Below are 26,031 nucleotides of genomic sequence, written 5' to 3' on the forward strand. Positions count from 1 at the left end.
CTATTATAGAAGGGGTCGTCTCCAATCAGGTTTGCTGCAGTAAGTTTTCTGGTTTATTCACCTGAACTATATTTTCACGAAAGCCAGAGGCTGTAAAAATGCATGGTGTATAAAGCAAGATAAAAATTCCTACAAAAAAAATGTTTCAATTTTTTAAAGTGACTTCCCACACAAAGGTGTCTCTGAGCTATACATTAGCTGAAAGTGAGATATGTCTCATTGAACAACTAAATACTCTTTGTAGAGGGAAAAAAACATGCAGTAGCCTACGTTTAGAAAATGTGTTCAGAAGCCCAAAGCTGAAGCAACATTCCCTCTCAACTCTTCACAGTGCTGCAGTATCAGTGGGGACATTTCTCCCACCCTGTGCCCAGGACACTGTAAAGAATTGGCCAGATGGGACCGTTCAGAGGATAAGGCCTAAAAAGGTGAGTGCCCACCAGCCTCCTGCCCCCTAAAAAACGACTGTGGGAGAACAGTGCCATGACCCACCTCTCCCTGTGATGTTCTACTGCCGTCTCTGGGCAGCATTCCTGTTCCCTGTGTCTCTCCACTGCCACCAGTCAACAGACAAACCATCACATGATGCCCACACACTTCTCTTTCCCAGCACGGACATCACCCTGGATTCTCCTGAGTGCTGTTGTCCCACTCACCCTCTCTGAGTGGCTGAACTAGGATCCTGGATTTATTTTGAAGCTTGGTGTAGCCTCTCTTCATTGCTGCACAAGGTGGATGGCTCCAGTGAGAAACTTGAGCAGAGCAAATACAAAAGCAGTTTATTTTCGAAGACTGAAATCTTGCTTTCTTCAGATATTACTGCCTGGTCAGAAGAGAGGGGTATCTGTCCAAATGGGCAAGTCTGAGAACTGCATGACTGATGGCTGCACACAGAGCACTCAGAGCAAAGTCCAATTCATTTTGTTTGCACAAGGAAAAACTAAGCCAGCTTTAGACACCATGTTACATTGATTTTTGTTTTTTATTCAATTTGAGACAACAGAGCATTCACTCAAGCACTGACTAGCACAGAAATAACTGTATTATGTGCATTATAGTATATTTTATGTTGTAAGGTGGGTTTTTCCAGCTGTATTATTTTGTTTTCTGAATGCATATTTGGGAGACCACATGAATGAAAAGTGAACTATTAAGATCTCCAGATACCTCTCAACTCCAATTCTGGTTTTATGTCCTGTAATCAACTTCTAATCCACATGAAAACACATTTATTGCACTTTTAAATGTTTTGAAAAACTCTTGGCATAATACAGTTGCTTTACTCCGTTAGATTTGTCTGCTCTTGAATTGAAATCGAGTGAAAAAAAGATAAATTTCTGTTCCCTTTTTTAATGGCCTGTTGGATTGTCCTTTTACTTCATCTGTAGGAATATAGTCAGTCCTAGATTGTGTTCACATCAGATAATCCATTAGATTGGCTCAAACTCCTTTTCTTTGTTCTCCACACTAGCAGCAATATTCCAAGCAGCCTTCACCCCTCCTTTTCATCACCAAATTCCTCGTGACGCTCCAAGAATTCTTTGGATTGGTTTAGGTTATATCAAAAAGCATCACAGTTAAAAAAGTCTCAAAAGACAAAGTTTAAAATAGTCCAATTTATTGTTCCAACTCCCTCCCCTCTTAGGATAATCTAGCTCTGCTTCTTTCACTAATGAGCTGTAAAATCAAGCACCAAGCTGTCAGATGAGTCTGACTGGCTCCATCTCTGCTTTATAAAGCAAAATCTCTATAAAAACTGTACCTCAACTCTCTGGTCCCCCTGTTACAGTCCTTCACCTTGGCAAGGATCTTTCCTGGCCTCCACCGGCACCATCGGGAACCTGCACTAGCTCTGTCCTATTTGGTGCAATTATCTCCCTCCTCTCCCTCCCCTGAACTCTTGAAGCATTTCAAGGGGGCAGAAGTGGAAGAAAACAGCTTGGCTTCTCACTGACACTGTCACATAGTGCCAAGAAAAGCCATGTTGCCAACATCACTGCTGTGTCAACGTCTGGACAGAGAGCTGGAGTGGGTGGCAGAGAGGCAGAGCAGCGGCACCTTGATGAGCAACCAGAGGAAGCCAAGAGTTTTTAACTTGTCATGGTGAGGAGGTGAACAAGGTTAATTGCCACAGATGTAGACTTAAACTTTGCATGCTGGGCATCACAGAATAAAACTAAACTTGAAAGGCTCAGGCACTTTTCAAAATGTACTTCATTAGGTTTCAATTATAAAGCAAAATTAGAGGACCAGAGAACAAGAAACAGTGGAATTTTTTTTTTCTCTGATGAAGAGGAAAATATTTTCTCCATCTTTAAAGCATTTCTTTTAGCACTCTTTCCCACGCTGTCCCGTACTTCCAAAAGCTGTAACCCTTAGCCATGTCTCCTACACTGCCAGATGACAGCAGCAGGGCAACAGGGGCAAAAGGCAGGAAGAACCCCCTCAGGTTCTGAACTTGTAACCCCAGGCACGTATGTAAAGGACGCTTAGTCACAGCAATTCATACAGCACATTGTCCTAATGCCACCCTTCCCTCCATTCACCCAGAGTACACTTCCCAAATCCTAACTGTTTTTTTCCCCCCTATGGATGCTTGACACTCTGCAGGCTATTTTAAAGGTGACTAAGAAAAGCAAGCCAGCCAGGACAGTTAAATTTGCTGTACTGTGGTCTGAACCTGCATTTAAAAAAATGCAGGGGAAGGAAGTAGTCCAGGGGTTTCCACAAATGGGTAGAGTATGTACACATTCCTGTTAGGACTTACAAAAAAGGCTTCAAAACTCTAAATGACAACATTAGAAAACATTGTTTACTTGTGGTCAAGCCTGAGCTGCAACTTCAACCAAAAAAAAGCCCTTGATGAGTGCAAGCCTATATTTTCTGATAGTCTTAAATGATTCATGGTTTCAACCTCAAAGCCTATAGTGGTTCAGCCCCCAAAACCATGAAAATAATTGCTTGTTATTGGACATATCAAAGCTGTGAATATGGTATTTTGTCCCAGGTTCTTTAGGCCAATCTCAAGATTTTACAGACCCCTCGTAAGATTTCTCCAAATCTAGTACATCCGTTGAAAGATGGCAATAGGTTTCAAAAGAGAAGCATAAAAACATGTTTCGCCGTGTCTAAATAAAATACCTTCAAGTGGCTGCTGCCTAAACTTACCCTGAAAATAACATCAGGGCATTTTATAGAAGGAAAAAGATCCTATATTGACATTTTGAGCTTGCTACAAAGTATAATTCAAATAGACTTACCAGCTGCTCCTGGACTTACTGCAGTATTAGTGCCTTTTACCAACAAGCATTCAGACTCTGAATAGTAATGATGAGAATGTGAATTTGAATGAGGCTCAGCTTAGGTTCCTAAAGTCTAAAATGTAAGTAGGGTAGCATCAAAATTTGGCAAATTAGAGTGCAGACACCTGGTCCTGTAAAGTCATGCAGAAAACTTAAGTTTATACTGCTTCTCCTTGTTTCTTATTAAAATAATTTGGAGGCTTGAAAGTGAAACAGATTTATGAATTCACTAGGGAGCCTGAGAAAGTCATCACACAGTAATGGAAAGGCAGATTTTTTTTATTGATTCAAATTAAGGGTAATTTATTGAAAAAAAAGCCATGATTTGCATGAAAGACGTTGCCTAAAGACACAGCAGGCTAAGTGTGTTTTGATATATGTTACGCATACACACACACACACACAGACACAGACTGTTCAGTGCAACTCCTGCTGCCAGCAGAGGGAATTAGCTAGCGGTACTGCTCCGCAGTCATTTCTTTAGTTTATTATTGTCCAGCAAGATAAAACCAATTGGTCATAAGACTGCTCTGAGATAACTCAATCCTTAGGCACTTCAAGAGAAGTTTCTCCCCTCTTTTAAACAGCATAGCAGTCTGGTCATTCTTACCTACCCTGACCCTCCCAGGCAATGAAAACTAATCGTCCTCTGGCTTCAGAGATCCCAGGACCCCTCGTCAGCTGTCTTTGTCCTTACAGGAAATTTGAGGTGCCTCTGCTGCACAGCTCTTAGCCCTGGGAAACAGAGCAAATCTGAACTATCCCAGGGAGATCAGGTTACCACTGGGGACATTTGAGCATAGGTCTCAGTCCCAAAAACATTGGTGTTTTCTGTATCAAAACTGTTTGCTAAGGGAAGCGTATTGCTTTGTGGGGAAGCTCAAGCCTTCCAGGTTTGGCATTTTTCAAACTTAGGTTTCAATCATCAATGATAAACCTAGACAAACTGTGATGTCAGAGAAATTACAGCAGTCTCGGAGAATCTCCAGGGCACTCATGTGCACCTCGACATACGAACCCACCAACATTTCCTAACCGATATGCTCTGTCTTTCGGTGGCGGGTTCCCAGCAGCCAGTTACAGGGATCGTAGCACTGGCTACAAACACCGTGATTCAACTGAAGTACCAGTAGGACCAGGAGGACATAGCACTGGTGATTAAATACAATATCTATTTCCTCATTCTCCTCAGCTGTGGCAAGAAACAAGGTTCCTGGGCGCTCCTACCACCATCAACTCCCCTGAGACACTCACTGGAACACTGGATTACCTTCCCCAGCTCTTGAAACATGACAATTTCTGCTGGGGCTCCTTACTACAAAGCATTCATGTTTATGAGAAAATCTGTTGTGAATAACTGAGCGTAAAATACCAAAAGAAAGGCACACCACATCTACCTGCCTTCACCACGTTACCCTGCTGTCATTGCTGCTGTCAAGACCACAGCTATTTGTGTCCCGTATGGGGCACACATGCACCTCACTGATCTCAGTAAGCTCAATTTTCACAAGGGACTTAAGCCAGTTTCCACGTGCTCTGAACGGTCAAGGATTTGATAGAAGCAATTACTCTCCCTGAGTCACAGAGTGGTTCGTTTGAACAGACTCCTAAGTTTGCGTTCTTCCATTTGCATACGTACAGTTTAATACCAGACAAGCATGTAAATGAGACTGTTAGCTTTATGAAAAACTGACTTTTTTGGGAATTGCTCTGTGGAAAACAATAGTAAAAAGCAGGATCCAATGTAAAACTTACAGTGAAGGGGAAAAACCCCATTTATTACAAAACTAGGAAAACTGCATGAAATGCAGAGGAGCCTCTCACAAAGGCAAATTATCACATGGCATGGATGGCAAAGGGATCATTTACATTCCCAGTTCGTAAAAAGCAGTGACTAATACAGCCAGAGAAAATGTAAAATTTAATGAGTAACTGAAGTGTTCAAACAAACTGCAAGTTTAATAAAGCTGAATAACAGGGCCAAAATGTTGGGAATAAAATTCCAAGGTTCTATTTGGAGAGAGAGAATTCACGGATTGAGTGAGAGGAAGAAAAGGTGATTTAGCATCAAAGGAAATAATTACTATTCAAGTAAATAAGAATTAGAATGAACATTTATATTGTCTTTTATTCCCCTCAGAATGTCTCTAAAAATCAAATTAATTTTAGTTTACATACTTAGCTAATTAAAGCTCTAAAAATAATATAAATTTTTATGGGCCATTTCTGGAGAAAACTGGCATAACTTAAAACAGACCCAGGCACTTTGATTACTGCATCAAGTTTCTATTAGTTTTCACAGTGCAATAAATTTTTTTAAAAATTGCCTTCTACTGATCTAATTATGATCCTATTTTTAAGCAATTTTTGAAAATTAGAAATGTATTGCAGACTTTCATTCTTAATGGCTTGAATTCCATTAAAAAATGCATTGAAGTTTGCAAAGAAAATACTGAACCTTATTCTCAGCTGAAGTAAAGAAGGAAACCTTACTGAAGTTGGAAGTTAGCAAAGTTGGGGTGTTTGCATGAGCTGGTCATTTTGCAAAACCCTGATCTCTCCAGCTGCCAGTTTTACAAATTCCCTTTTTAATCTAGGCACCAAACCAAGTCTAACTCTTCTCGTGTCTTGCTAATGTTGGCTCCTGCAGGCCAAATCTGACCCATGTGGTTTTTTTTTCAAACCCTGTTTCATTTAATTGAGTCACACAAACCCAGTGTGACCAGTACATGAAGAAGAACCATGGGGAAGCACAGGACACTGCTGTAGAGCGCTGGCTGTGTAAGGCTAACTTCAAGTTTTTACTTCTCACAACACGAAGCTAAAATGTCCATGAACAAGACAGGCCTACTCCCTCCAGAAGTACTGGTTTACACAGACATTTCTCACAACCACATCTATCCTCCCAGACAACACCCACCTGCTATGAACAAGCCACATACTGTCACTAGCAGATCCATAGAGTAGATCCATTCATTACTTGCATCCTGCAGGTCCAAACATTCCGGTGACTATTAGAATGACAATGGTGAGACAGATCTAATCACAGCATGCGTAGGACAGCATTGTACAAGTCAAGATGCAACATGAAAACACGTCCAGCATGAAAGCAGACTGACCCCCAAATGCTGACAACATTAACAGAAGGAAGACAAGCCAGAATTACTCTTCAGAAACTCTTGAAAAGTACCACTTTGCATTCATTCAGCATGTTATCATAACCTCAGGATACCTTCCAAAATAAGAAATAGCACTCCCATAATTAGGATACAGCTAAGCATTTTCATTCCAGGTATGTTTATCATGTTAGAATTGTAGTACAGTGAGTACTCTAAGTGGGAAGAGAAGTAATGCAAGTACAAGCACACAAGCTGCACTCTGACACGAAGTCATTATTTTATAGTCTCTGATGTCTGCATGACCTGCTGCTCACAAAACTCATCTACAGAGAGAGCACTCTTTCCACTCTCACAGCAACGAGGACCTGCTTAATTTCAGATACTGGCAGGTACGTGGGCTTTTTGTTCACCCTTTTGTCACTCTCAAGCACAGTTACTTTTATTTTTACTATTATATTGACAAAAATCAATGAACTAACAACACCGTTGCTAGAAACACTTATGTTACAGACACTTGGATACAAGATAAGGTCCCTGGCACAGACTCTCCCTCTGCAGTATCTGTAACACCCAAAAAAGGCAGACGAGATGGTAACATTTCCTAGGAATGGTACTGGCCAGGGATCACAGCTACAAACCAGGTAACAAGGGAAGAAAAGCTAGTTTTGGTTAAGAACCAAGAAAAATCAACCATCAAACTGCAAGTCCACTGTTACAAGGTAAGTCTATCATCATAATTAATTAGAACTTGGATGCAGATGCACCCAAAAACTCAATAGCCAGGGCTGTTCTTACAGTGTTCTGAATAAAAGTGAGGATGCCAGAAATCTCTCTAGAAGTCAGACTCAAGTCAGATTCAGATAGATTTTTACATACACACCTGCAAAGAGCTTTAGGTTCTTGAGCTACAAAGCTGTACCTAGCTATCAACTGATTTTCCAAATTTTTAGAAGGCAGCAAGAACCCATCAGCTCTTAGGTGGTCATCTCTTGTCCCTTCCTCGAATACGTGACCCTGGTTCCTGGTTCTTGAAGTGATGCTAAGCTTCATACGATAGCAGAAGATTGCAACAATACCGAGCAATAGTCCCATCCACTGAAGCATTTTCTTCTCTAGGGACTTCAGCATGAAAAGGAAAAGCTGTTGTGAACAGAAGGCAATGTATCTTCCTCTGCATTTAAATCCAGGGACATATCTGCTTACAGTGGCAAGAATTGGAAAAGTGCCACCTCAGAGCAGAGCGCTGTCACCTCACCTGTTACCTTCTTCAACAAATCATAGAAAGGTTTGGGTTGGAAGGGACCTTAAAGATCATCCAGTTCCACCCCCCCTGCCACAGGCAGGGACACCTTCCCCCAGCCCAGGTTGCCCAAAGCCCCGTCCAACCTGGCCTTGAACTCTGCAAGGGAGGGGGCAGCCACAACCCCTCTGGGCAACCTGTGCCAGGGCCTCACCACCCTCACGCAAAGAATTTCTTCCTTATATCTAATCTTTCCGTTTAAAACTGTTACCCCTCATCCTATCCCTACACCCCTGATCAGGAGTCCCTCCCCACCCTTCCTGTAGCCCCCTTTAAGTACTAGAAGGCCACTCTAAGGTCTCCCTGGAGCCTTCTCTTCTCCAGGCTGTCCTCATAAGGGAGGTGGTCCACCACTCTGATCATCTTTGTGGGATTGCCTTCACCCATGTGCAGGACCTTGCACCTGGCCTTGCTGAACTTCATGAGGTTGTCTCATAATGCTAATAATAATGGCTCTCTGAGGGGCAAACAAGGCTGAATGGGTGTTACTGGATTGCAATGCATTTAGCTGCTGGCAATATTTATAATCAGCAGTTTATATGCAGAAATATTTATAAACAGAAAATTTAGAGATTGACATGTTGCTAAAAGCTGTACTAACCATGTCACGGAGTATGCTGCCCAAATCCTGCATCCCCTTAGGTGAGGAGTGTTCTTCCCATAAATTAGTACTTGTCGTTTTTTAGTATGAAATCCCAGAAACATTATCAGCAGGAGCTCCCACATTTTCAGGAGGTAAATAAATGAAAAATAAAATGTATCTCTATCTTCCAAAATGCCACCTTTCTCTTCCAACAGTTAATGTGGGGCATGAAAATTAATTTGAAGCTCTTAATTGCTTTTGCAATTATTTTATTTCACTCTGTTTATTCGAGGAGAGAGGTAAGAGACATGCATTACACATGATGCAAACACCTGAGCGCTCAGGGACAAAATGTCTGCCTTTTGCTGTAAAGACATACAGCAAGCAGGTCTCCTAATGAGATCAATATAGCACAACAGTAACCCTTCATTGGTTCAGAGTGTCTGTCGGTTTTCCCATCTACACTGACATAGTACATAAGTTCAGAAAAACCTGTAATAGACTTGTGAAAACTCAGAGAATCTCCTCACCAGATGCCAATTCAGCCAACCTTATCCAGGACTCAACCTGCAAACAGCCCAGTAACACAGACAGATCAGCAAACACATTCTCTTAACCACCTATACACAGACTGTCCTGGTCTGTACCATAAACACTACTTATGGTACAAGGAGGAGGCTTTCTCCAAAAAACAGATGCTGTCATTCTTAAAGGACCTACTGTGCACAGCAACAATTGGGAGAGTATTTTATTTCTAGGCTTATCTAATTTGAGACAACACTGAAAAAACTATATGGAACTGTAAACAAGTACAGATGTGTGTTCACCTTCAGCATGTTTCGAATCGTCTACCAATACAGAGGAAGCACTGTTGGGTTTATCTTATTCTTAATTGATTAATCACAGGCAACACTTCCACAAGCAGTGTGTGCCCCCAGCATATCATTAAGGATTATGTTCACAGATACTCTGTTTAGACAGTACTGTGTTAAATCCCAGCAAATAATTTGGTCACTGAGATGTGCATGGAGCCCTTCAGGAGTAAAGCTGCTAAAATAATTATGCGATGACATGAAAAAGCAGTGGGTAAACTGCACATCTTGATTCTTCTTAGGCAAGAAAGCTTCACCAGGTCTTCCTCTTTATCTCAGATTTGTTTGGGAAAAAAAAGAGTCATTGCTACCATGGTTCCTCTATTAGAAACTTCAAACGCTCTGACATAATTTTCTTCTCATCCCACTGAGGAGCCCAGAGTAACAAGGGAAAACGCCAAGATCTCCATGCAGGAGACAGAACTGCAGCTCATCAATACCATTTTTTCACATGACAGCTATTAGCAAACCACTAACTGCAGGGAATTTCTCATGATTCCAGAAAGGCTGTGCCAAAGGTCCACAAAGTCAACCGTCTTTATTTAAATCTGTCAGTAAAGCAGCTAGAAATAGATGTCCCTCTGCTGCTGAGATTACATAAGTTAAACTAGTAGCAGGTAACAAGGGATTTCCTCAGAACTCTTTCATAATCAGCTTTCTTGGTACTTATTACCATGACAGAGGAAACTGAGAGTCTCAGAAACTCAGCTGACAGCACAGCAGACCTTTGCCTCAGGCAAAGCAGAATGAATTCCCCTCGTTCCCAAGTCAATGTAATTTATAGCCCAGGGCTGTGTCTCATTACTCCTGCCCAAGCCAAGGTTGTTCGAACTTCAGTGTCAGCTGAGCAACCGACTTGTCTTTGAACGCAGGAGCCGTGGTTTTACTTAGCTGGAAGTCTGGTCTACTGTACAGAGAAGTTTGGAAAGATGGGACAATGTTTCTGGAATGTGGAGCATTACAAGACAGACCTTATAAAATATAACGAGAGGGAAATATTACAGTATCCAGGTAAAGGGCTGAGTTCCATCTACCAAGCAGCACTGTTTGCTCAGCAGCAGCATGGATAAATCCACAAGGTTCGTCCTTAACCAGGATGATGGCTAGGTGAGGATGTAACTTTTGTCCGGATAACCTGAACAATTTACAATTTGTCTGGGTCCTAAATAAGAAAATGGCAAGTTAATAATGCTGTATACACATTATTTTGTTTCCCTCTAAATTTAATACAAGTTTAACGCTGTGACAGAGAGAGAAAAATTAAATAGCTCAGAAAAAACAGTGGAAAAAGGACTAAAGGACTAGAGCACTAAAAGGAAAGGACTAAAGGACTAGAGCACTAAAGCACTAAAAGGAAAAATGTCCTAGACAGTGATATGTGGGAGTCATGACTTGTATTTTTCTTTCCTAATAAACAAACTAATAATTATTCTGTAGCCACAAGCCTCTTGTGGTCTGTGCAAAAGAAACCAAACCAAAGCAAACCAAACACCCCACTGCGTCACATTGCTCTGCTGCCAGTACTGCAGCTACAGCAAGAGCTGGGGGTTGCAGCTTGGAGCAACCACCATTCACACGTGGAAGCTGCCCTGTGCAGGAGCTGATGGAGGAGAAAAGGCCTGAACTTGCCCAGCAGTTTGGGGGACCACATTTCTGACTCTGGAAAAGTCACCGAAGTGAGCCTTAAGAGAAAGAAACCTCATACATTCTAAAAGACAACATAAATCTGGATAGAAGCACCTTTTGCCGTTTCTGCAGGGTTTCTTGTTTTGTTTTGGTGTGTACTTTTAAAATTATATATTTTCTAGCTTGTGTCCTCCCTCAAAGTTTCTGTCTGAGATATGGGCCTTGTAGGAGCATTTTAAGGATGACAGCAACAGCCTTGCTTTTCTTGATTCCTTCTTGTGAACTTTAGAGTTAGCCCATGAAAGCCCAGGGACTAATGAACCACTTCCATCAGAAGAAGCATTTCAGACTGAAGAGGGACCCTGAATTGGTGTCATTTCAACACAAAATACAAAAATGCTGGAGATGTTAAATCTTCCAGGGATGAGACTCAGGTTAAGAAGGAGCTCCCAGAACTTTCACTGGTGGGTTGATTTTGGATTCTTTTTGAACGGAGTTTCACTTATGTTGAAGGACCAAAATATTCCTGAAATGAGGGAATTTGAAACAGGAATTAAATTCTGTGAAGACAGGATCAGAGCTTCTCTGCAGGTATCTGACGAGGAATGTTTGTCAGTACGTCAAGACTATCTTCACAGCAGAGGAGAGAAGCCGATTCCAATATTGCAGAGGACACCACATTAACCAGACACTCTCTCAGATCTCCTTTCTGTCAGACTTGTACGATTCCTATAGCTCTTTGATTACCTGGTCATCACCACCACTGGTTTTGTCAGGCATCCAAGCTCTCTTGTATGCAGCCAACAGCCTGAGCATCTTTCTCCTAAATCACCACACTTTTCACTGGATGATTAGGAAAAGAAAACAGGGCTGGCTGATGTAGCTATGCTCTCAAATTCTGATTTCAAGGTGATTTGTGCTCCCTTCCTCCTTGGTTGTGAAAATGGGAGAGGAAGCGAAAAGCTCTTTTCTTTTGTGTGTTTGGAGCCAAATAAGGAATTAGCTTGCCCAGCACAGTATCTGCTCCAAAGTGTACGGTACATCGGGGGGACAATCAATTTCATGGTTCTATAAAGCTGATTGAAACATGATTACACAGCAAGCAATGGGCTCCTTTTTCTAAGACTCGCCAACCGCCTATGCTTCTTAGGAACAATTACTATTGCGGGTGACTTCAGATTGCAGCTAGGATGGACATGCATTTCAATCTTATCAGGAAGTTTCAGACATTTGGGGTACAAGACTAAAGTTAATTGCACCCAGTGTTGCACAAAAGGAATCATTTGAAGAAAGTTATCTTCTAATGAACAGGAAAGGGTTAGTGAACAGGTTAGTGAACAATCCTTCTCCAGTGTTGGACTTCAGAACTAAAGAATGTATTTTATGACCAGATGATTGGGCACATTTTTCATCTTAAAACTCAGTTTAAGCCAGACAATTATTGCTACTTGCATCCCTCTCCAGCCCACAAAATTTCATCCAGGAAATAGGAGGAAGCAAAGGCTTTTCATTTTTCCATTCCTGTATTACTTCTTTTGGGAGAAAGTTAAGGGAGAGTTAAACAGCATTTTTGCAAGTTATATTTAAGGTTGGCAGCATGTGAAAGACTAAAAGCCCTGAAGAATAAAGTCCTTTAATTTAGTCACAGCACAAGCACAGCATAGTTGGTAACAGTATAAAAAGCTATAGCACAGCTCTAGGAATGAATATGGAAGCTAACCTAGGGAGCCCCCGTGAATAAAAGAGGCCCATTTGCTCCCTTGCCTATTTACTGAAGTCACATAAACACAGAGCCAATTAAACCTGAATACAAACACAGACAACATATATACAGGACAGAATATAACATGGTCCTACAGCCAGCCTTTCTCTTGACCAGGAACAAGGATAGGAGAGCTGAGAAGACTCATCTAATCTCCTTGCTCAGATGCCTTCTTCCAGTTCGTATTTCCTTGGGACTTTATGGCTTTTTGTTTTCCATAAATAAAACCAAGTTTAATGTCTATGAGAAAGGGAGGAAGAATGGAGTAGGTAACAAAGCAATTGGGAGTGCCTCAGTAATGTATTCAGGCCATTAAGGATTTCATTAGGTTTACTAAAAGGTCATTAATGATAAAATATCTTCTTTTATTTTACCTACTTTCTAAACATTATAGTCTATTCTGCCATTCAAGCTTGCACCCCACTGACATTAATTAGCATGCTATATATTAAGGAGAGTTTTTAATGAGCTGTTATTTCATATGATTTTATTGGAAAGCCTCATTGTTCAGTTTAATAGCAGAAAATGACAACTATAGAAATTGCTTTGATAGGACTGCAGCATTGAGGCGGTTACTCAATCTCCATACTTGTTCCTCAGTTAGTCCTTGATGCTGAAAGCACTGCTTAATATGCCTCATGGCTGGCTTGCCATGCTACACTGGGCGTAGCAAAAGCTGTGGGCAATGAACAAAAACTCAAACCAACACAACAGAGTATTAACAACATCACTTACAGCTGCTCTGTTTGCTATACACCATAAAGTAATGGCAGCAAGACCCAAATATGGATAAAATGGTTTTGCCACATTTATAGGTAAAATACCAGTCCTAGCTACTACTGTAGCTGATAATTGTAAGACTATATATTTTTAGTTACTTAAGTCTTATTATAAACTATCCATTTGTGCTTATTTTCCAAGTCAAGTGTCTGCCTCACTCTAAATTGCTTTTCACAATTTCAGAGGTGGTTGAATTAGAAACAAAAGGGAGATTAAGCAATCCAGTTGTTCCCCCAGTGCTAAAATTTAGTAGCTGCCAGTAGCCTTCTGAAAGCTGTCCCACCCTTGCTGTCAGAAATACAACCTGGACAGCATGGAGAACAGAAATCAGGAAAAAACAGTGGCAAAAAGGGAGGGCAAAAGAAGGCGGCAAAAAGGGAACCAAAGGCCACAGGAAACTAAACCTAATCCCATCCTGTCCCCTGGATAGCAGGATCATAGTTAAAGACTGGGTCTAATACACACACACACAGAACAGCAATACGATCAATTTCCCAAAAGGAACCATAATTCTGGCATCTCTGCCTTTTGGAGGCGATGAGAAGATCCCCTTGACTGGCTTTTCCTCTTTTACACAGTTCCTCAGTTGCACCAATTAATAAAGAATAAAGCCACCACGTCTGGATTTTTCAATCCTATCTATTTGCTAAATTAAACAATACTTATGATGAAACAGAAATAACCATCTAGGAAAGAAGTACAAACACATACCGTAGTTTGCTTTCAACTTAGTTAATTACTACATTTTGGTAAGCAAGATATTGTAAGATCTGAATATGGAATTGTTAAAGAGAGTTATCTGTCTGTATCAACATAACTGCACAGGTACATTGGCCCTTGAAAGATTAGACAGAAGAAATGGGGTTAAGAATCAACTGGTTTGCTGGATGACAATAAAGAGAAACAGCACGCCTGAATAAAGAATAATAGACCAAAACTGTATTTTTTCTAGGAAGGAAAATAAAGCATTGGAAGGCAAAGAGACAAGATGTTCACATATCCACAAAAGGATTTTTTTAATTTGAACTTCATTATAAGAAAGAATAAGTTTGGGGGTTTTTTTTCAGTTCTTATCACTTAGTTTAGCTTAGAAAGAGCCCAACATGAACATTAAAATAATCCAGTTCCTTTTTTTTTTTTAAAAAAAAAAGGTTTGTTGTACCCAAATATCTTTTCTCATTTGCATTGGATTTATATTGCTGCAAGTCTAATGGCTTCAAAAGAACAATAAAAAGGTAATCAAAGAAATTGTTGTGCTCAAGGGACTGTATTATGCTTTTATTTCTGGAAAGCTTGATCAAGCAATTTTTTTTAAACGGTTGATTCATACTATTTATAACACAAGTATGCTATTTACCTGGAGGATGTCACACATTGAAAAAAACCCTGACATCTGAGTTTCTCAACAAACCCTCTCATTTTCTCATCAAGATGTTACTGGAAACGTAAGATTTAAAAGAGCATCATTAACAAATGCTTCCAAGTTAAGTACATCTTGCAAGTAACAGAGAATGAGTAAAGCACAAATAAGAATCCTGTATCATTCCAAGAAGTTTGTTCAAAAGCTCTTTAAGGTGTTTATTCTGAGAAGTATCCCTAAGCAGAAAATCATTTAATCATTTCCTAAGTTTGAGGCTGTGTTAAACGAACTGGGATAGGATGGAAAGAAACGACAGCAACACAGACACAGCCATCTCTTCAACAGGGTTTAGCATGTAAGTAAACAGCCAGCCAGCCTGCACCTGGGGTATCCTCCCTGCTGCCGTCCTCCGTGGCTGTGCAGAGCACGAACAGCCAGCAGCCTTGGCCCCCGGACGTTCTGGACAGATAGAACAAGGCCTCGTTCCTATTATCGCCCCCATTGGCTAGAAACCAAGATGGCTCCAAGTGACTTCAGCTCTGCCACGGCATTTTATGTTTCCAAACGTGATAGGGGAAGGAAAGCCATCCTGTTTCACCAGAACAGCAGCTGCATATGTTGGCTTCTATATTATTGTGCACGGGTAAATTGGGTTTTCCTTGCAGCATCGGAGAAGCCATCTTACATGCCCTGTGTGTGGCGGAGGGGTCACTCAAGCACATACTAGAATTCTAGGGCTGACAGGGAGCTTATAAGCCACATTACTTTTTAAAGAGCATAGAAGGGGGAAAAAGAGCTCTCTGTGGGATTCTGCTGACTGAAAGAAACGATATTTCTTGTCACTCTGTGCTCCTAAAATTTCAACAGAAAGCTGTCTTGCTAAGCCCTGCCTTGTCCCAGAAACAGAACAAGGTCTGTGCCTGACACGGCATCCCAACCTGCTGAGAAAGTGCACAGTGCCCAGATTTACAGCCTTTCTCAACTGCTATTTTTAAAAAAAAATAAAATAAAAAAATCAGTGCAATCAGCATCATTAATTTTCCAAATTCTGGCCTCAATGCTGCCTAAGTGGGGCCTAGAACATTGGCAGCATCTAAACAACCTGTCCACCAAGTGCTCAGTAAATACTACAGTCAGCAACCATATAATGAAGAGTTTCTCTTCAGCCAGCCCAGCCCTCTTCTAGTGCAATTCTGCACAAAACGCCGTAAACTACAAAACTAATTTAGCTGGGTATATATGCACAGCTTCCCTTACGTGTCACTGAGAGGATGACGCTGCCTACTCTACAGCTGATTGAGCTTCGATTATATGTGGCCACATAGTTTCATTGCTAGTTTAGACTATTACAGAATTCTAATTCAACATAGTACAGACTCAGTAAAACACTTATTCTTCATGAAATTGACTTTCATGGACTCTGGACAAACAACATATAGTAGTACAAGACACTGTATAAATCCAGTGTCAAAGGAAAACCACATTAGTGCTGCAGATGAACAGAGGGTAATATCCGATTGCGTGAAGACTGCATTGTCAAATGCCTGTACAGAAGAGTGATAAAGCTATGACCGAATATACAATCCTTAATTGATCATTTCCTGGGTTTTGAGCACTTAACGGTGTCTCCTTAATGTTCTCTTAATGTTCAGATAAATTCAGGAGCCAGCTGTGTGCAGCATGGACTTCCTTCAGTGCACACTTAGTGAGCTTAAGTGAGAAAGCTTTGTCCCAGGAGTATCGTGCATCCACAGAATGCAATTGAGAAGCTGTAACATGATTGATTTTCATGGGAACATTCAAAGCCACTTCTCACTGAAGGCAATTTCCAAGAATTGTCATTTTTCTACTATTTCGACTGTAGAGCTTTATATAAATTGGTTGCAAGATTTCGTGGTTGTTGCTTTTCTTCTTGTGGGAGCCATTTTTCACTCTTCTTAACCAAAAAAAGCCTTCAAATAAACAAACAAATGACTAAGCCAAGTTGAGTCCCCAATCCTTTCAGCTTTTGCAGGAAACGTTTTTTTGCTGCACCTTTTAGCAGGGAAGATTTTATCCTAAAAATGTCAGGTTTCATGAATAGCTTAAAAAAGGGCTCTGAATAGAAACGCATGCATATCCATGCAGTGGATAGCTATTAGGCCAGATAATCATGCTTTGTGTTACAGTAACTATGCACTTTCAGGGGTCAGAGGTGGAAGAAATTTGTTTCTGCCCTATCGTAAATGCAGGCAGTGCATCCCACAAATATTGACCTTATGCATGATCTTCCAAGAGGCAGTTTCCATGTAATGACCTCTCCTGCAGAGAAAAAGTGCATGAAGCGATGGAGAAGAAATGGCATATTGGCAACCGGAGAGATGATGAAGGGCAAACTGCAATTTTGCATGGCAACTAAGAGGATCTGTAACCTCTGAAGTGCAATTTAAACTCAAATCCACTGGGATTAGAACTACTAGGCTCCAAGCATCCCATTAAGGAGCTAAAATTGTGTATGAAAGTCCGTTATATTATTATTCCTGGCATCTAAATAGAAATTTACAGCATTTCAGAAACAGTGACTGAGAAAACTAGCTAGTTAGAAGCTGCAAATGCATTCTTATTTTTCCCAAGACCCATGTGCAACCCACATGGGACTTAATCATCATAAAGATGAGAACATAAGTGATTACAAGGCTACACCTCACAATGTTTAAAAAGACAGCTTCCTGTTTAAACACTGCCTTTAGGCATGGCTCACTGGAAGGACTTCAACAGTCAGAGTCATTTTTCCAGCCAAGGAGCTAAATACACTGCAGCCACCATTCAAATGCTTCTAGGACTGTAATACCTTACCTAATGCCTTCCCCCAAGTAATGTGACAAATATCTTAGACAGGAATGCTAGGTGGGTTTTTTTTCCCATCTTCCCTTTAAGGGCAAAATATTCTAAACCTCACGATTCTAAGAGATTACATTCAAAAAATATATTTACAAAGGCGAAAGCCACCGTCACTTACTGAGTGCACCGGTAAGCTTCCAGCTGCCCAAATGAACAGTGAAATGCAGATATAAATAACTTCTGTTTATTTACATTTTCAAGATGCAAGTTTGCACAGAATATCTGGGTCCACGCATGTATCTGGAGCACTTCAGATTATGAAACAGACACTTAAAGACATCATCATGTCCTCTAAAAGCAGGAGAATTTAAGTGCCAAAGCTGGTCCACGACCTTAAATTAGATTTCTTGTCCCGGCAGTCCAATGACAGCATAGGTCTTTCTGCTGTTTGATGGTGGTTTGACTTTACACTCACTTAGGATAAAAAAAATTGTTTAAAAAAAAGTATCTTTTTTGCATGTCTTTGTACACAAAGTCTTTGAAGCTGAATTCCCACACAGTACAAGCACACTAAGCAGCATTTGATTATTAGGGATTTTAAAGCATAGCAGCTTTTCAGGATTGATTAAAAAAAAATAAACAACTTGTGGTGCTTTCAGTCTGCCAGAAGACTGAAGGGGGGACAGGACTTATTACAACATTATTACATTCTGCCAGTCACAGCTCGCTACAAGAGAGAGCTGTAATAACGCCTCTTTCATGAATGCCATATGCAAAAACACCTCTGTAGAGCATTCGATCCAACCCAGTGTACCAGCAAAATCCATTCTCACTGTTCAGCTGTGTTTCAGAACCCAGACTGATCTACTTATCTCAGGTAAGGTCCTGCACACCTTGAAGCTACCTGGGGACTTGACTACAGCTGGAGCTCTTAAGCTTTATCTCAGCTGCACGGCTTACTTGCAACAGCAGCCTGCGCCTCTCCCTAACGGCTTTCTTGACTGGACAGATCAACTGACACCTACTAACTCAGCATATGCTCGTGTTATTAACTGCTTTGTCGTGCTCCCCGCACATCCCCCAGCATGAACGGTACCATCACTCGCTTTCTGCAAGTCTCATATCCTAATCTTTTCAGCATACTGATTAACTGACTTGCAATTCCCAGAGCTCTGCAAGTTCTCTTGAACAAGAGGTTTCTGCTCCCTAGAAACAGACTGCAATTACATCCCAATTTGGGGATCTAGAAGGTTCCTTTTTTTAAAAATCCAGCTGAGGCTGTACCCAGTGAAACAATCAATTCTCCAACTGAACGCAGGGGGGTTTGAAACCAACTTTAAATTCAAGGCTATTGATGCCTTTATTAAAAAACTACAATAGCATTTTAAGGATAAACATCAATCAGAAGAGACTTGCATAAGTCAAAAAGGTTCATTAAGGTCCTTCCATTTTGGTTAGGCTCTTTAGAAGCATTCAGTCATTATGAAATTAGTGATTCTGGCTGCCAAATGACTTGCTGAAGGTTGTGCTGCTGAATTTCAGCCCAGTTGGCATATAAGCAGTGTGCAAGCAAACTGCAATGGCAATTTGTGCGATATGGAAGTCTGCCTGGCAGGGAACTGCAAGAATGATTAGGGATCTGAGAAGTAAATCTGTCCCAAGGAAAAGCAAGTGGTATGTAAGTAGAATACACAGTGTGATTATTTGGAAGCATTTTAGAATACAGTGAATCAGATCTTGATGGTGATGGCAAGAAGGGAACTATTATTTAGGAGGAGGAGTTTTTAAAATTTGTTTTTATTAGGAGGTCTTGTGCCCAAAGGAGTCTGAGAGACCATCACTTGTATAATAACTATGTGTGAATCTTAGCCAGCTACTTCCAGGTGTAATGCAGAGCTCCTAACCACTAATTCATAAAGTGGTATTTCTTGATTCTGTACATTGCAGGGAATTTTTCTTTAATAAAAGTTGGTACGCTCTTGGGTTTGTTTCTCCCTAAAGACAACAACATAATTGCAGAATTTCTAGATAGTTTTAAGTTTTCTAGCACATCACTGAGCCTCCCAGCTCCTCCTGGTGACAGAGCAGCACTGCCCGTCCTGGGCTGCAGGAACTCTGCTCCCTGCAGAGACCTCTTTAAAGTAGCACTGCACAAGTTCATAGTTTGACCTTTTTTCTTCTGTTGTCTTTAAAGCTTTCTGATTCTACCTGGATCGGTGCTGTAGGTCACAGGAAAGAACTGAAAACCTCTTGGAGACTAACCACTGGCTTTTCTTTATCTCTTTAACCAGTAGGTCAGCTGAACTCTGTTAAAGCAGTGTAAGGCCATGATGATGCTGAAAACTGGCTGAATCCTGTCTAAAACAACACTTTGGAGGTCATTACTACTGAGGAATGACTTTGGTCCTAGACACATGGCATGAAATCTTAAAATAACACCAGCAGAGACAGAGATGAACCTTTAAGTATCTATAGTAAGCTAAGGATTAAGCAAGCAATGCAGAAGATGCAACTACCTGGACAATACTGGAAATTTCTCTGTATTTTTAGAAAGATTAAACTTCAGTTGTAGGCAGCAGGATGAGATGTTTCTGTGCAAAGACCTGTACGTTATTTACTGAGCAATTTCAAAACTAGGATCTCCCGTTACTTGGAAGAGATGCTCATACCTGCTTGTGATACAGACCTAACAGCCTGACAACTACCCTGAGAATGCTTTGGCCACTTCTCCAGGTTATGTGTAACTGCTCATCTGTATTTTTCTCTCCAGCTGATGAACCTGTCACACAGTGACAGCCAGTGTTAGCAAGGAGATCTAGGAGTAACACGTTATAAGACACACTGTTCCAAACGGAGGAGCTGGATGGGAAGAGGTAAGGAGAACAACCTCACTGGTGATGGCAGAGTTGCTTCTTGCACCCATGACTTTTCCAAAGTAAGTTTCTATGTTCACCCATCATAAAAGAGGAAGCAAAAAAGTGGTTCTTGCCTCTCTGTATCAGAAAATGCTGCACAAGCCCACAGTGCTGATTTTTTCATCACTGTAAAATCAAAACTTTTTTTTCTTTTTTTCTAACCTTACTGTGGTAAATGCTGAACCTATTCACAGAAACATGCTCAGCCAGCACTGGTACACCAGTGCACTTTAATAAAAGTGTCTTTATCTTCTCTCATAGGACTGTCTTTCATTTCACATGATCCTCTAAAGCAGTCCTCCATTTATATTCCTTTTCTGCACCTTTGGGTGTACATGACATTATGGACACAGTCTCACCAGAAGCACATGACAATGGTAACGCTGCCTTACCTTAACAAGAAACATCTCTGATACACTCTAAAATCACATTTAAAGGGTTTTTTTTCATCCAGCGATCATCCTATAACCTTCTGTATATTTCTTTTGGCGGCCGGGAAAGTGATCGGGCTAGATAGATGTCTTACTGAAAGACTGAATAATAACACTAAAAGATAAGACTTAATGTCTATATTCTGCTGAGATTGCCAGGAAGTGTTATGGCTATTGGAAAGGCACAGAGGAGCTGGTTTAGGTATTTAGGTATAAAACCTAACAGAAGTTTACCTCAAGAAAGAAAAAAACCAGATCTTGGAGATACTGCAGAAGAAAAAAGTGCAGGAATTGAACACCTGAGACATGGGGGAATATTGGTAAAGAAATCTTTTCTTGTTTGAACTAGAAAACTTTTCCAGTGATAGCAGCAGACTATCTTGAAGATTCTTATGTATTTTAATCAAGCTTCTTTTAGCACCTGCTGAAATCTCTCAGAGCTCAGGATTGGCTTAAATACATATGAAAAGGGCTCTGTGGCATGTATTCCTTGACAACAATCTGTTCTCCTTACCTCATAGAGTGTAATGATGCCATTTGTCTCATTTGGAGGCTTCCACTGAACATAGATCTTCTCTTCAAAAGGTCCTCCCTGGATGGATTCCAAGGGAACTGGTCCAGGAACTACAGGGAAAAAAAATGAACAAAAACCTGTGTTAGAAGCTACCACCAGCTCCAGATGCACACACACCAGAAGACACCAAGAGGCCATGAGACAGGAAGTTCACAGCTGAAAATTTAAAAAATAATAATAGTAAAAAAACTCAACACAAAACCCCCTCAAGGCACTACCATTACCAAGGCACTCTCAATATGAAAGGTCTATTCTGAAACTTTTGTTCAAGTAAGAGTACCCTAATCTAACCACTAAGTGCTAAACAGAATCAGAATCCATGAAAATATGAAACTAATTTCAGTACATCCTTATTCGAGTACAGCACAGTAGCAGCAGGAAATGTAATTTGTCCTTCTCTGCCCACACAAGAGCAAAGCTCTATCCACTAAACAGCCAGATTGCACCTTGGCATAAAGATGCTACTGGGCTGCACACCTTTATCAATTGAAAGATTTATTTCCTTAGCAAAGTAACAATGGAAGATTTATATTTCATTATGGCTACAAGGCCAGCTAAAAAATCCACCTACTCAAGCAAAATTTTAATACTGTGGAAGATAACTAACTAAATGCACTCCCAAGCCTGTCTGATAAAAACCCTGTTCATTTTTCTGAAAGATCTGCCATCCTCTTATGTCCCCCCCGTATGATATACTGGACTGCAAGAACCACTTTCAGCTGAGAGAAACTTAGGACAGCAACTCCTTACAGCTCTGGCAGAGGAAGAACATTTCTTTTTTAACACACTGGACAGGATGGAGCTTGTAGTCTATGAGAGTCCTCACAGCTCAGATGGGATAGTGACACTTCAAAGCTTTCCATCACTACTTCTAGGAAACACTTATTTTGTTTTTTCTTTTGCTTACAAGAACAGAAGAGTTAGCACCAAATTAATTTAGCTTCTGAGACGAATATAAAATGCTGTATCCAGATCAGTATTAAGAAAAGTTACACTCTGGAAAGGAAGACATCATACTTCGTTTTGGAACAGTGATGTGAAGGCACAAGAAAAATCAACAAATGCCAGGATTACATTTACCCATATGATAAAGAAGCTTATTGTTGGTCCTGGGTAGTTCAGAACACAAGTTCTATAGAATTAAACCTACCACTTTTGGCAGCTGCTCAGACTGGCGTTTGTCATTTCCAAGCACTTCAGGGATCCTTGCCCCTTCAAGAACATGGCTGTGAAATGGAAATTGTTTACACCTACAGATTTTACTTGTGTAACAAACACACATTGTCCAGAGAAGATGCTTATAAGTCTATGGGAGAAAGGGTTATGCTGTTTAAAATATTAGTCTTCTCCCAAAAAGCAAACATGCAAACAAACCCAACATAACTTACCATCTTCCTCAGTCTGTACAACCAACTCCTCACTTTCCATTTTGCCTTCTGGGTTAGAGAGGGCTAACCTCAGTCTGATGGTCATGAAGGGCCGAAGACCTCGCAGGGTGTAGTGGGAAGAAGTTTGGATGAGTTCCTCTGCCTCAAATTTTTGCTGGTTAAACACATACTGGTACTGGACTGTGAGATTGTAGCTGTGGCAACGGGTCACTGCATAACCAAAGGGCTCCCACTGCAATGTCAGCTGCCGGGAGCGAATATCAACAACTTCTACATTTTGAGGTCCATGTACAGGATCTGTGAAGCAAGCACAGAAAAAAAAAAAAAAGAAAAAAAAAATTACATTAAAAGAATTCAGTTATCCATTAATAAGGTTCCTTCTAGAGTATCCAAGTATTTCACAGTTCTGAATGTTTTTGTCTTTACAATGTGTAAGTGATGGGCAGATGAATGTCAGATCCACAAATGCATTCTGGTTCCTGAGTTCTCCCTGAAAATCCCCTGAACAGTGGTCATGCTCCCGATTCCTATGAAACCTCACTGAATCCAACAGTGGCTGTAGTGTGAAAGTCACCTTCATTTACACCAGAAAAAAAAAAAAAAAGAAAAAGGTAGCTGATGACCTGCCTGAAAGTGCCTAAATGCCTCCGTGAGTTCAGCCCTAAGTGATGCAGATACATAGGAAAGGGCTGCCAGAGAGAGAATGAATTGAATTCTCTCAGATTTCAATTTAGCTACTTAGTCCCTACACCTTCCTGCCGACCCTGAACCCATTCTGCTCAGAGACTAAAGCACACCAGGGTTAAGAGCCTGACTGCTAAGACTTTCAACATCTTAGTGCCACTGCCCCCTCAATTTTTTAAACTCAACATTTTGGCAACAGGGCATACGAGCAGATTTAAGTTTTCGGAGTCGTATCACTCTTGTGCCAATAAAACTTTTATTTCAGATCATATCAGCGCCTTGGCCCCACCAAAGTTTTATTGCTCTCTATTATTCTTTCTACAGTATCTGACTGAGGTACAGTTTGAATATTCATGCGTAGGAACCATTCTCACCTGCTGTTCCTTAATTTATTTTTAACAGTGTAGCTCAAATGCTCTGACTACAGACTTCACCCTTTATATAAAACATAAATGCATGCACTGCTAGACATGTGGATATAAAGAATGAAGGATGAGTTAGTAAAATCAGTGTTTGAGATATGTCAGATGGTAATAATACTACACATGTCATAGTTTGTTTATCTGACATTTCTCCAACTTGTGTAGCTCGTTTCCTTTTTTGCTCGCTATATATCTAAGCAGGGTAATTAGAAAATACATAATTTCCTATAAAGTTACTTGATTTATAGCACAATTTAGTGTTTCACCCACTTCTCATGTTCTCTCACGATTCAACCTATGAAAGGAACAGAACATTTTCATGGGAACAAAAAAAGGCACTAGGACTCCCAAATACTTGTTACGTTTCTTTGGAAGACAATTAAACTGGAGGAAAAGCCTTCTAGTAATTTTTGAAAGTAAAGCACGCACCAGCCATACTGACTTCAATTTAACTAATGCATAAGTGGAAAATGCGCTGTAACAACCAGCATATTCTGTCTTCTAATAAAGCCCTAGTGTCTGGCAATGGGAAAATAGCTACTTCTGAAATGAACACTGTTCTGAATCTTTACATAGATACACACACATGCAGCCAGTTTTTGTAACAGGACAGATATTAAATGACCAGGGGTCTAAAACTAGCAACTGGTTTAGGTTTTCATTTAAGTCATGTCAAGCCCTTAGCATCCAGAAATCACCTCTTAAATGAGATTCTTTAGTACTGTATGCGTCAAAAAATTCCAATTTAGAAATTAAAATGCTTATATGCATAAATGTACACATATGTACTTAACATTACATGATAATCATTCCTTTACTATAAACTCATGAAAAGAACATTTCTGTAGATGAATTGTATAGAGAAATAAGGTGAACAAAAGAATATTTCCATGAAAACTTTCAGCCTCTGAGACTGTAAAGGTAAGCACAAGTGTCATTCCAAGGTGCAGTGAAAGGAAAGAAAACCAAAAGCAGATGCAGATGCTTGTCCTTCTGAACTCACCACTACACCAAATAATCAACTCTGGATCCCAACCCAAAATGTGGCTGAGACACAGCAAAAACATTTCATGCCAGGACAATGATGCAGCTGAAGATGGCTATTAACCTCCATGTTAATGCTATACTGGTTTTTTAAATCACAGCTATTTTCTTTAAGTCGGCCATGTTATGGAATGAATGGCTAATTAGAGGGGGTGTGACATTTGTTGATATCAGATGTGCTGACTTTGTAAGTGGGTAAAGAGCAACTCTGATTCAGCATCATCTCACCACGTTCTATGTCCAAAACCTGGACTATGGAAGATTACCTGCAGTTTTAGCTTGCTTTCTCGTTCACATTTGCCCTTTCCTTTCTTACCCCAAACTGTAAGTCTTGGAAGCTGCCTTGTATCAACGATTTTTAATTCTACTTCAAATTGTATTGTAAATGCTCTAAGATACATCCCAAGGCCTTTCTATGGTTTTGCAACACAATCTTTTCAATAGAGTAACCAGCCTATTAACTGCAGATGACTAAAAATCTAAAGAAGCTAAAAATACAGATTACAAGCATAGTCCAGACCTCACTACATAAACACAGAACATGCCACATTTTCCCAAGAACTTTATGTGCTCAGGCTAATAATCCTAAAAAGTGAGATTTTTCAGTGCAGTGAAAAAACTAGATCATGATTCTGTATAGTCACAGTGACAGCAGGAAGGGGATGCAGGTCTCAGAAACACCCATAGTCTGAGGAGTCTCCTATGTCAGATGTGGAGACTTGACAACAAACAGCCTTTTGAGCAAAGAAGGAATAAGTAAGTAAAACCTATTTAAACTTTAGGTTCAGAGAGGAAGAAACCAAACTGGCATTAAATCAACAAATAGAAGCTGCACCTGAAAAGCTTTATATTCTCTCTGGCTGCCTTCTCTCAGTTTCAATCTCCTTTTTCTGAAAACTGAGACTACGTAATTTTGAAAATATTCTCCTGTTGCCACACTGATTTCCTCTGCAGCATAAGTCATTGAAACTCAGTTTCAAAGATGAGATTTTGTACTGTTGTTTTTAAAGGACAGTGGTGCCTATTACCTTCTCCATTTAATTCCTTCC

The 26,031-nt window shown here is 40.4% G+C and overlaps 1 protein-coding gene across 3 annotated transcripts in view; it reads right to left on the reverse strand.

The window, feature by feature from the left end:
* PTPRT (protein tyrosine phosphatase, receptor type T) overlaps positions 1 to 26,031 on the reverse strand; it is a 338,779-nt gene that overhangs the window by 136,847 nt on the left and 175,901 nt on the right. For all 3 annotated transcript variants that reach the window (XM_026862069.1, XM_026862068.1, XM_026862067.1), the window contains exons 7-8: positions 22,833 to 23,129; positions 21,385 to 21,494 (exon numbers count right to left, since the gene is read on the reverse strand). In XM_026862069.1, the coding sequence (XP_026717870.1) occupies positions 21,385 to 21,494; positions 22,833 to 23,129 (407 nt within the window). The remainder of the gene's footprint in view (positions 1 to 21,384; positions 21,495 to 22,832; positions 23,130 to 26,031) is intronic.

The sequence above is a fragment of the Athene cunicularia genome (genome assembly GCF_003259725.1).
Source record: "Athene cunicularia isolate RWA chromosome 20 unlocalized genomic scaffold, athCun1 chr20_part1, whole genome shotgun sequence".
NCBI classification, from domain to species: Eukaryota; Metazoa; Chordata; class Aves; order Strigiformes; family Strigidae; genus Athene; species Athene cunicularia.